The sequence below is a fragment of the Myotis nattereri genome (assembly GCF_964212035.1).
Source record: "Myotis nattereri genome assembly, chromosome: 15".
In the NCBI taxonomy this organism is placed as follows: Eukaryota; Metazoa; Chordata; class Mammalia; order Chiroptera; family Vespertilionidae; genus Myotis; species Myotis nattereri.
The window spans coordinates 18,975,280-18,987,505 of NC_138090.1; the positions used below are offsets into that span (position 1 = coordinate 18,975,280).

General features: G+C 50.2%; 1 protein-coding gene across 1 annotated transcript; it reads right to left on the minus strand.

Moving 5' to 3' along the window:
• Positions 1-69: 69 nt before the first annotated feature.
• On the minus strand, positions 70-11,021 carry LOC308530243 (carbohydrate sulfotransferase 6). The gene is made up of 3 exons (XM_081106768.1): positions 10,930-11,021; positions 10,579-10,788; positions 70-1,700 (listed from the first exon to the last, which is right to left on the minus strand). The coding sequence occupies exon 3, from the start codon at positions 1,682-1,684 to the stop codon at positions 497-499; it is 1,188 nt and encodes a 395-aa protein (XP_080962894.1). The 5' UTR covers positions 1,685-1,700; positions 10,579-10,788; positions 10,930-11,021; the 3' UTR covers positions 70-496.
• Positions 11,022-12,226: the final 1,205 nt, after the last annotated feature.

Consider the following 12,226-nt stretch of genomic DNA (forward strand, 5'->3'; position numbering starts at 1 on the left):
AGGAGCCAAGTTGTCTGAACTATTCCCAGTGCCCAGAGGAAGTAGGGACACAAGCTTTGTTTTCCTTTTAAAAAATATTTTTATTGTTTATTTTAGAGAGAGAAGGGAGAGGGAGAGATAGAAACATCACCAGCTGCCTCCTGCATGACTCCCACTGGGGATCGAGTGGGCAACCCGGGCATGTGCCCTGACCAGGAATCCAACTGTGACCTCCTGGTGCATGGGACAACACTCAATCCACTGAGCCACACTGGCTGGGCACAAGCTTTGCTTTCTATGAAGAATGTGCCTGATGGAAACCCAGCAGCAAAAAAGGACTCCAAGGAAAGTCAAGAAGTGGCAATAAAAGGGAGTTTGGGGACGCAGTCCTTTCCTAATACAAGGGTGGATCCCCAAACTCCCGGCCCCTCCAGTAGCGGCCTGCGCCCTGTGTAACCCAGCCCTCTCCCCACCAGTTTTCTCCTGGCCCTGGCGACCGCCACAACCGGGCCTTCTGCTAAGGCCCAGGGTGCGCATTGGTGGACGATGCCCAGCTGAAGCTGCCCGGGCCGCGCGGCAGCACCAGGTCCAGGGCCAGGTCACGCTGCTCTTCCTCGGAAAACACGGGTCGGTATCCCAGCAGCTGCAGCGCGCCAGCACACAGCTCCTGCACCCGGCGGATCTTGGTGAAGGACAGCGCGTGGCGCCAGGCCTGGGAGACGTTGAGTGCGTCCCTGGACGTGGTCTTGAAGGCTTCGCGGCGCGCGCCAGGCCCGGACCCATGCGTGATGTTGTGGATCCAGGCCTCCAGCTGCGGCGTGAGGCTAAGGCCCGCGAAGGCGTACAGGGCACGGATCTCGGGCAGCGGTGCTCGCGCCAGGTCCTCGAAGCGCACCAGGCGGTAGCGGCCACGCAAGAAGGGCGGTGGCTTGCGGGTGGCGGCCTCAGCGATGCGCACGTGGCTGCGGCACACCTCCCGCACCACGCGCAGGCCTGGGTCGGCCTCCACCCACGTGCCGTTTGTGCCCAGCACGATGCCATTGTCGCGCGCCAGGGCCTTGGCTGTCTGCTCGCGTGAGCGCAGCACCGCCCGTGGGTCACGCACCAGGTGCACGATGTGCAGGTTGAGAGCTGGGTCGGTGAGCAGCGGGTAGAGCACCTGCAGGTTGAAGAAGCGCACCTCCTTGAGCACCACGTGGCTGTAGGAGCGGCAGGCTTCCTGGGCCAGGCCGAAGGGCCTCCGTGCGCACAGCGGCTTGCACACGGCCTCGCTGCTGATGGCTCCGCGCGGAAAGGCGCTGCAGGCCGGCGGCGAGCACAGCGCGCGGCTCACGGCCCACTGGAAGAGGTCTGAGAGGTTGCGACGCCACGGCAGGTAGGCATCGAACACATCCATGTCACACAAGAAGACGGACCGCACCAGGTCACGCACGGCCATGTGCAGCGCCGGCGCGCTGCCCTGCGACAGGGCGGACCACACGTGCCACGCGGGCTCCATCAGGTAGAAGACATCGGGGTGCTGGCTGAAGAGCTGGCCCACGAAAGATGAGCCGGAGCGCCATGAAGACAGCACCAGCACATGCACCCGTTCCTCGCCATCTGCTGGGGATGTCAGCCTGGGCCGGGAGACCAGGAAGAGCAGGAGGCCGGTCTGCGCCAGCAGGAGCGCGGTCACCGTAGTGCTGGAGATGCGTGGCAGCCACATGCTGCGTGCAAGGGGCCTGCGGGAGGGAAGGTTAGCAGTTAGGGACCCACAGCGCCCTTGTCCACAACCCAACTTCTGCTCAGTGATTACAGGGGGGAGCAGCCCGAGGAAGGTGACATTTCGACCTAAGCCATGATCTAGTCTATGCAGAGCAAAAGGCCAGTGGCAGAATATTATGGGAAATCCTTTCTCTTCTCTTCACTTTTATTCTCTTCTCTTCCTCCCTCACTCCCTACCTGGTGAAGGAAATATTTTAATATATATTTTTATTGATTTCAGAGAGGAAGGGAGGAGAGAGAAATAGAAACATCAACGAGAGAATCATTGATTGGCTGCCTCCTGCACGCCCCCTACTGGGGAATGGAGCCCTGATTGGGAATCTAATTCTGACCTCCTGGTTCATAGGTCAAGCAAGGCTCAACCATGAAGCAACACCGGCAGGGTTGAAGGAAATATTTTTAAAAACAAAAACTCCCGCCTGTTGGTTAAGAATTCCTTTTAGGGAGACGCGTTTCCGTTGTTTAGTTGAACAGTTTGATGGGTGATTTGGCTCCCTCAGGTTGAATCCTGGTTCAGCTACTTCCAATCCTGTGATCTTGGACCAAACACTTAATCTCTCCATGACTCAGTTTACCCATCTGTAAAAAGGGGACAATACTGATCCTGGAGTATTGGTATGAGCATGGGGGCAGGGGGAACGTACTAAACCTCCATAATGGATAGCTAGTATTTTCTACACATTGAGCTTCTGCACTGTCTGAAAAATTTTTACATGCAGATACAACTTTTGTTATTAAAAGTAAACAAACAAATAAAAGACAAAGAACACCAATTGTTGCCATCACCCACGGGGAGTAAAGTGCTGCAGGATGCTTGGACTCCAGAGGGAGGGTGTCCTTCTGGAACCTGTGAGTTTGCAGAAGAAGTTCAGGGAGAGATAGGATGGAGCTGGAGAAGCTGGGAGGTGAGAGTGGAGTCAGGCCCCTGGTGGCTGCTTGCCATTTCCCTGCTGAGGTTACCCACCACGGCCCGGGACTGCGGGGTAACTGCCCACCTCTATCATGGGGGATGCCTGGAGGAGCCTCAGGTCCTGAGGAAGCAGCAGCCCCACAGGGGGAGCTAGCCCTGCCCTGGCTGCAGCTGGGCTCAGACCGGGTGCTGGATACATTTTTCCAAATGAGTGAACTGACTGTGTCTCCTGCTAAGTGCAGGAGAGAGGACTGGCTTGGAGTTCCTCCCCTGCCACTTAGGAGCTATGAGACCTGGGGCAAATGACTTGAATTCTCCGAAGCTCAATTTCCTCCTTTGTAAATTGGGGATAACATTTAACCTCTGACAGTTGCTGTAAGGAATGCTGGGACAAACCCATAAGAGGAAAGGGCTTGGTGAGGTGGCATATTTATTCCCCAGATTATTCTTGCTGCGTTGAGCTGGGTCTGGAGAGGAAGAACCATGAGAGATCACCCAGATGAGACACCTGAGGTCACCTCTGCTTGGAATCCCAACACTTCCCAGGCCCACCTCTCACCCCAACCACCCTGAACCCTTTGGTGAACCTTTAAATGCCGTGCTTGTGCTGCAGAAAGGAACACTGAGCCTTCCACACCCCAAGGTTCCCAAGTCTCCTCTGCACCTGTTGCTCCTGCAATGATCAAGGATGAGGTGCTCCGGAAGATAGGGGCCTGGAAGTTCCCCCTTAGTTTCACAGTATTTGCTCCCTAATAACACCCTCCCTGCCCATGTCCCCACTGAGAGAAGCCAGGGTCTAGACCAGCGGTTCTCAACCTGTGGGTCGCGACCCCTTTGGCAGTCGAATGACCTTTCACAGGGGTCGCCTAAGGCCATCCTGCATATCAGATATTTACATTATGATTCATCACAGTAGCAACATGACAGTTATGAAGTAGCAACGAAAATAATTTTATGGTTGGGTCACAACATGAGGAACTGTAAAGGGCCGGAAGGTTGAGAACCACTGATCTAGATCATGAGCAGATCCCATCTCTGTGGCTTCCCCTTATTGGTAGGCTGTAGGAGTGGAAGGAGGATGCTCAATAGCTGCCATCTGCTAACTCCAGAGCTGCCTCCTGGATCCCATGCCCACTCCTGGAAAACCTAGAAGACATGGAGAGTAACCACCCATCTGCTCTGCACTTGTTGTCTCCTCTCCTTGAGGGTGTGCTCCCCCTGAGAGCAGGGGGCAGGAGAGGAAGGGAACTCACAACTGGGGTGCTGACAGAAATCACCTCAAGTGTGAGATGCTTTATATCCACTCTATTATTTAACTCAGCAGCCCCTGAGGCGGCCATTATGATCTCAGTTTATTAGGTAAAGGACCCCAAGGCTTAAAGAGACAGCAGGAAACCGGGACTCCAACCCTGGACTTCCATTGCTAAGCTCCTGGCACTTTCTTAAAAAAATAAAAAAATTTATATATATGTATAATTTCAGAGAAGAAGGGAGAGGGAGAGATAGAAACATCAATGATGAGAGAGAATCCTTGATCAGCTGCCTGACCGGGAATCAAACTGTGACCTTCTGGTTCATAGGCTGTCGCTCAACCGCTGAGCTATGCTGGCCAGGCGCTCCTCACACTTTCTGATCCCAGTCGGCTGGCCTGTCCAGTCCCTGCGGAGTGCAGGACTCTGATGTATTGGCTCAAGCACAGCTGCCTGGACAGCCCAGCCCCCCCTGCAGAGAAGGATCTTGACCACAGGCCAAGGTGCTTGTTACCTGCACTCCAGGGAAGCCAGAGGTCTTCTTAAGTGACTCACACAATACAGGAACTGCTATCTGATCCTGCTATTGGAACTCAAGAGCTAGGAAGGGGGGTGGAAACATCCTATGCCACGTAGGCTGTCCAGCGAAGTCCAGGTCCCCATAAGGAGCCTTATGTGCAGCACACCTACCAACTGACCCAGGGTTCGAAGTTAGTTAGAACATGTCAGGCAGGCACGGTGACGTGTACTTTTATCTTCATGATTGAATTTTATCCTCCCCGAGCCCCTAGGAGGTAGAAATTATCCCTGTTTGTTTTAATTGAGGCAATGGGTTCAGACAATGAATACTCAGCCAGTAAGGCACAGAGCAGAGGTTTAAATCCAAGTGCCCGACCCCCCGTGGAGGGTCCTGGGGTGGGTCGCTTCCTAAGCCTTTGTGTACTAGTTCCCCATCCTGGAAGTCCCCTGCCCGCCCCTATGAATTCTTTCCTGTTTAAAGTCATTTGGGCCCTAACCGGTTTGGCTGAGTGGATAGAGCATCAGCCTGCGGACTCAAGGGTCCCAGGTTCGATTCCTGATCGATGTTTCTCTCTCATCGATGTTTCTAACTCTCTATCCCTCTCCCTTCCTCTCTGTAAAAAATCAATAAAATATATTTAAAAAATAAATAAAGTCATTTGGGAGGCGCATATTTATAATATGTTCAATTTTTGGAAAAGGTATCACACAGAAGTGGCACAAAATAATATACAGATGGAGGCATCGTGGGCTCATGTTTTATTTGTGAAAAATTAGGAAAGGGGTCCCATCCTCTGGCAGACACAGCCCCACACCCAAGCACAAGAGCCACTCAATCAAAAGGAAGAGACATCCTCTGTCCCCTATGGGCCTCCCCTGCCTTCCGGTTCCACCAAGTCTTTGATGATATTGACAATGATGATGAAAATAATCATGTATTTCAGTCAAGCACAAGAGGCCATAGAAAGAATAGAAAGTTGCCTCTTCTACTCTGACACCCAGGACCACCTTCCACTTTCTCAAGTTACTGAAACTGTTTCGTCAGAGAGTCTTTGAAATTTATTTTTGTCAAAATAATCCACATAGCGTGCCCTGGCTGGGTGGCTCAGCTGGTTGGAGTGTTGTCCTGTGCACCAAAATGTAGTGGGTTCGATTCTTGGTCAGAGCACATACTTAGGTTGCAGGTTCAATTGCCAGTTAGGGGGCATATAGGAGGGCAACCAATCGATGTTTCTCTCTCACACTGATGTTTCTCTCTCTCTCTCTCTCTTTCTCTCTCAGAAAACATATCCTATGGGTGAGGATTTAAAAATAATAACAATAATACATTTAGCTTAAATAAACATAAGGTATCCCTGGAAGTTTATACAAAAGAGCAACCATATTAGTTACCCCTGAAAGGGGAAGGAAAGAGCTGGAGCCCAGGAATCTAGCTGTCTGGGCAGCGCTGACTTGCAGCCCAGCTTTGCCTGCCCTTAACTCAGCAGCACCTCCTGTCACCAGCCTCTCCCAGCCCTGGCACAGAATCTAAGGGAGTGAAATGTAATTGTAGGTACAAATCCCTGGCTCAGAGTTCTCTCAGTTCAGCATCAGCCGGAGGCCATCCCTGTTCAGGAATCCCAAAGGCCACAGAAAATGGGTTCTGGATGTGGGATCAGTGGACTCTAGGTATCAAGGGCCACCCCAGCGGGGGCAAAACAGCTCTAATGGAGCCTGGCCATTCATTAGGGAGCAAGCTAAAAAGGAGGGAAGGAAAGAAGACAAAAGGAGGGAGAGAGAAGAGAAAAAAATCAAGCAGAGAGGGAGGAAGAGAGAGACAGGAGGGGGAAGGTGAGTGCTCATGGCAGAGTGGGTACACGGACCATCAGTAAATACCGTCCACTGAGGGCTTCTTGTATGCCAAGCCTTTTCTACCATCTTCAGGTTTAATCTTCACAACAACCCTATGAAGTAGACCTGATGCTCATCCTATTTTACAAACGGAGAAACTGAGACTTAGAAAGATTAAGGAACTTGCCTAGAGGACCCACACACATAGCAGCTGAGTCAGAATTTGAACCCTCTAAGGTCAGAGCTTTTAACTATATAGTATCAAGTGGAAAAACACAAGTAACAAAATACACACAGATACACATACCAAGTGTGTTAATTGTGTATGATACCAATTGTGTTAAAAAAAAAAAACACACACAAATATCCAAGGGCACCATCAATAAAATAAAAGGACGCCCACAAATGGGAGAAAATGTTTGCAAATCATAAACACAACAAAAGACTTATATTCAAAATACAAGTATATAAAATGCTGTTACAACTCCACATAAAAGACAACCTGATATTTAAATGGGCAAAAGATTTAAGTAGAAATTTCTCCAAAGAAGATGTACAGCTAACCTATAAGCACATGAAAAGATGCTTGACATTTTTAGTCACTAGAGAAATGCAAATCAAAACTACAATGAGCGCCTAGCCGAGCATCAGCCTGTGGGCTGAAGGGTCTCGGGTTCGATTCTGGTCAAGGGCACATTGGTTGTAGGCTCAATCCCCCGTTCTGTTTGGGGTGCGTGCAGGAGGCAACCAATCGTTGTGGTCTCTCTCTCACATCGATGTGTCTCTCTGTCTCTCCCCCTCCCTTGCACTCTCAAAAAATCATTCAATGGGAAATATATATATTCTCGGGTGAGGATGAAAAAAATATGAGAGCCCACTTTCACCCACTAGGATGGCTATAATGAAAAAGGTAGATAATATCAAGTGTTAGTGAGAATGAGGAGAAATTGGAACCCTCCTACACTGCTGACAGGAATGGGAGATGGTGCAGTTGCTGTGGAAAACAGGCAGTTCCTCTAAAGTTTAAACACTCTTTACCATGTAGCAACCCCACTCCAAAATATATACCCAAGAGAACTGAAACCACGTCCACACAAAAACTTGTTCATGAACTGTCATAGTAGCATTATTCTAATGGCCTAGAACGGAAACATTTCAAATAGTCATCAATTGATGAACGGATAAACAAAATGTGATGTATCCATATAACTGAATATTATTTGGCAATAAAAAAGGAATGAGAAAAAAAGGAATGAAGTACCGATACATGCCACAACATGGATGAACCTTGAGGCGATTAACGCACAACACTAAACATACCACAAGCCAGTGAATTGTACACTTTAAAAGGATGAACTTTAATGTATGTGTATATCTCAATAAAGCTGTTCTAATAATTACACAAGTATGTGTATTTATAAGAGGAAATCTGGAAGGATGCGTGCGAAATATTAGTGATTATTTTCTATGGCCCGATTATAAGTATTGATTTTTCTTATTAGTGTTTTGCTGCATTTTCCCAGATAGTCTACAATAAACTTTTATTACTTTGGGAATCATAAAATCAGTTCTTTTTAGTTGGTTAAGGAAGCATGGGTACAGTTTGCCTGCTGCAGCCTCCATTGCAGGGAGAGAGGTGCCTGCTTATCTACCTCCCAGCTGATGTGTTATCCAGTTGACCAGAAGGCTGGGCAGTAGGATGAATTACCTCCTATGCAGTGATAGTGTGGAGGCTCACGTGCCCAGTGAGCTGGGCTGGGCTGTAGCACAACAGGTGGCTGACCCCAAGCCCTAGCACATCTGGCATCTCTCTGCCTGCCCTATGAGCAACTGTGTGGCACTAGGAGGCTGGAGTCACACAACCCAGATGTTGCTGGAGGAGACAGATTTGCCTGCAAGAATCTAGTGGGAAATGAAATCAAATTAGTCTGGGAAAAGAGCCCCAAGCCCCCTCGCTCAGAGTCACCCTGGGGGAACTTTAGAGCAGATAACCCATAAACCCCTTTCCCTAGCTCTGAGCGTTGGGGATCCTCAAAGTACACTTTGCATAGAACCTGGCAGCTGGAGGGCCCTACAGTCTGGGCCTTCCACCTTCTCATTACCACCTCTTCTCATTAATAACACACGCACATTATGGAGGTAGGGGGTGTACATTTAACACATTCCCCTGTGTTCCCCCAGGTGTTGACTGAGCCCTTTTATTTTTTTATTTTTATTTTTTAAATATATTTTATTGATTTTTTACAAAGAGGAAGGAAGAGGAATAGAGAATTAGAATCATCGATGGGAGAGAAACATTGATCAGCTGCCTTCTGCACACCCCCTACTGGGGATGTGCCCGCAACCAAGGTACATGCCCTTGACTGGAATCGAACCTGGACCCTTCAGTCCGCAGGCCAACGCTCTATCCACTGAGCCAAACCGGCTAGGGCAGACTGAGCCCTTTTATTACAGAGATCATCTGTAATGTTCTCCGGTTTATTTTTGTAAGCTTTTATTTTAATGGATTGATTTTTAAAAAGTGAATCATTCTTAAAAGTCAATGACATAAAAAGAGGCTGTTTTAGAAGAAAACAACTCAAAACGCATAACAAGTTGTGGACCTTGTTTGAATTCTGATCCAAACCAAGCAACCGCAAGAAGATATCTTTAAAGCAATCAGAGAAATTTGAATATGAACTGAGTACTGTATTAGGTGATATTGAGAAACCATTGTTAATGCTATTATCACTACCCAGAATTCTCTTGTTTATGCATTGCTATCTCCCCTTACGAGAACAGAAGCAGGATGTGGTCTGTCTCATTAGAGGAAGGAGGCAGTAGCACAGTGGTTAATAGTGTGACTCCACTTGATCATCTACTGTGTGATGTTGGGCAAGTTACTTAATCTCTCTGTGCCTTTTCCCCCCTAATCTATAAAACGGGGGAAATAAAACAGGGCTGGCAAAAGTAGGTTTACATATTACAAATAAATAAATAAATAAATAAATAATACAAGGATAAACTGTTTCACATACTCCGAACGGTAAACCTACTTTTGCCCATCCCTTTATAACCCAAAGCATGGGCTTAATTTGACAATTAAATGAGTTAATATTTATAAAGCACTTAGGACAATATCTAGTACCAAGTACACGTATAAGTGCCTGTTCAGGATTGTTCCAAACCCTGGGTTACAACTATATTCTATATGAATCCAAGGGAAACCTTGGATTTGACAAGGAAAATTCAAGGACAGTAGCCTAATCAGGTGCAGGTGACTCTGGCACCCTAGTTACAGAACCTGGCAAGCCAGGCAGGGGCAGGACATGTACACAGAAAACAGAGAACAGTGAGGAAAGGCCAGAAGCCTGGCTTCTGAAGCCAGACTGGGTTCAGATCCTGCCTCTACAACCACTGAGGCCTGTGAATGAGCAAGTCACCCCTAAGCTCCCTGGGCTTCAGGTGATCACAGCAGGTACCACAGAGGAGGGAATGGGACACTCTGATCTTAGCATAGTCAGCGCTCACTGAGCAGCACACTATTCTTACTGTTTTCACTATTCTGTTCTGAGAGAGAGAGAGAGAGAGAGAGAGAGAAAGAGAGAGAGAGAGAAACATGGATCAGTGGCCTCCCGCACGCACCCCGATCGGGATTGAACCTGCAACCTGGGTATGTGCCTTGACCGGGAATCGAACCCACCACCTTTTGATGCACTGGACTACGCTCAACCAACCGAGCCACACCGGCCCGGGGGCAGCACACTATTCTAATTAACTCACGGTTTCAGGGCAGCCAAAGCCTTTCTGTTCTGTAGGCCTCACTTTTCCCATGCCCACGCCTCTGGTACAAGAAGGAAGGAAAAGGAGGGTTGACATTTGCTGGGCACCTATGCGGAGGCCAAGAGAAGTCTCCTTGCTGCCCAAGCAGGGGCTGCCGGACTCAAATCAGCTGGATCTGGTTCCAAATTCACTCTCCAAGCTGCTGCTCCTCAGGCGTTCCCAGGAAAAAGCCCTGGGAGAGCGATCTAGATGAAAGCCACCCTTTGACACTCAAGTTTCAGGAGATGAGGGATCCCCAGCCGTGATCTCGTGATGCCGCCGAGTGAGGCTGGAGCCCCGGAAGACACTTTAAAACCAGTGCCGGGGGGGGGGGGGGGGCAGCGATGCCCTTTGCGCGTTCAGATAAACCATCCCCTTCAGCCCCGCCCCGCCCCCCAAGTTGCAAGATTAATGCCCCCCCCCCAACTGTGCCACTGGCTCAGCCCCAAGCCCGCCTAAGGTGGGGGCAGCCGCGCAGCGAGGGGACGAACCAACATACCCCCAAGCTGGGGGTCCTTGGCTGACCTGGCGCAGCTTCCGAGGCTCCGAAAAGGCTTCTTGTCTCTTCCAAGTTCCACTCCACAGCCTGCTGTCTCTTCCCTGGGAGTCCGCACGGGCTGATTTGTTCCGTTGAGACCCCAAGGTTGCTAAGGGGCACCCGGTGATACCAGGGATGGATGGGGCTTTACGGATACCAAGATATTGGCGGCACCTGGGGACCCACGGCGGAGGAACCTGTAAACAGGGCAGGAGTTCCCGTAGAAAAGAGAGGCGTCATAAGATGTTGGGGTGGCGGCGGTCCTGGCGCCACAAGGACCAGATCCGTCCTGACCCGGGGTTCCCCGCCCGCACCAGCCCCGTGGCCCCCGGCGCTACCTGTGCGGCCGCCGGCGGCCTGCGCGCGGTTCGGCGCTGCCCGCTGCGAGCGGAGCGCACACAATGAGGCGCTTTCAGACGTGGCTGCGGTCCCGAGCCGGCCGGCGGGAGCCAGGGTGGGAGGGAAGAAAGAAGCCGGTTGGCCCCCGGCTCCGACTACCAGCCCCACACGGGCCGGGGGGCCACGCCTTGGGGGTGGGACAGCTGGCCAGGGGCGGGCGCCGGAGGGCCCCGGGTAAGAGGAGGCACAGGTGGGCTCTGGAGTTGCAGGAGGCGCACTGTTTGGGGAAGGGCTCTAGCAGAGTCGCCTCTCATCTCACTAATTGACCAAAACAGCCCCAAAAAGGGAGGTTCCCAGGAGCACAAAAGGCCCTTGTGAAGGAAAAAATTAATCTTAATTTTGCCCCTCCTCGCTCTCGGTGGCATTCTCGCAGCGAAGTGACTTGGAATCCAAACCAGCTTCCCAAGGCCCCAGCCTCAGCCCTAAGCCAAGTACGTACAAGGCACCTTGATGCCAGGTGAACCCACGAAGTAGTGGAGCTGCGAGGGGCTGGGACACCAGGTGGCCCGCAGGAACTAGGCCCGAAGCTGGGTGGCTGCCCCTCTCCTCCCCTCCCTGCTCTAGCCAAGAAGGCAGCGAATCCCCGGATAAATACAGGATATGTTTCAGTAAATAAAGCAGATCGCCCCCGCCCCCGCCGCCCCCCCCCCCGCCCCCGGGGCGCCCCCCCTCCAGATAAAACAGCAGAGTCCAGGCATCTGAAAATGGTAGACAATTCTGACCTCTGGGAATCTGCGGTGGGTTCTAAAAGAAGTCTGCTGCGAGAGTATAGATGAGTGCATTCTTTCCAGGTTGTGGCTTGGCAAGATGAGTTAAAATCCTTAAGAACAGCCATAAGCTTTCTGAATTAATAATTCCTTTCTAGGATCTATCTTAAGGAAATAAACCAGCAACAAGGATTTGTACACAGGGTTCAAAGAAGTGTATGACAGCAAAATATATAACAAAATATGTGTACCAGAATGCCAACAGTGGTAACTTCTGGGTAGCGAAGTTACAACTTTATTTTCTTTAGGTTTAATTACACATTTCCCCCAATAGACATTTAGAACTGCTCTGATCAGAAAGAAACTTCTTTTTAAAAGCATGAACATGAGAGAAAGGGGAAGATATAGAATTGCTTTGTTTACCTTAATGATGGGACCCAAGTGGGGCCTTAAAGGCCTCACCTAATTCAAACAGAAACTGGATAATCATTTCAAAAAATTAGGGATCGCCCCCTCCAAATATTGAGTG

Coding starts and splice junctions, on each gene's coding strand:
- LOC308530243 (XM_081106768.1), bottom strand. CDS start 1,684: ATGTGGCTGCCACGCATCTCCAGCACTACGGTGACCGCGCTCCTGCTG.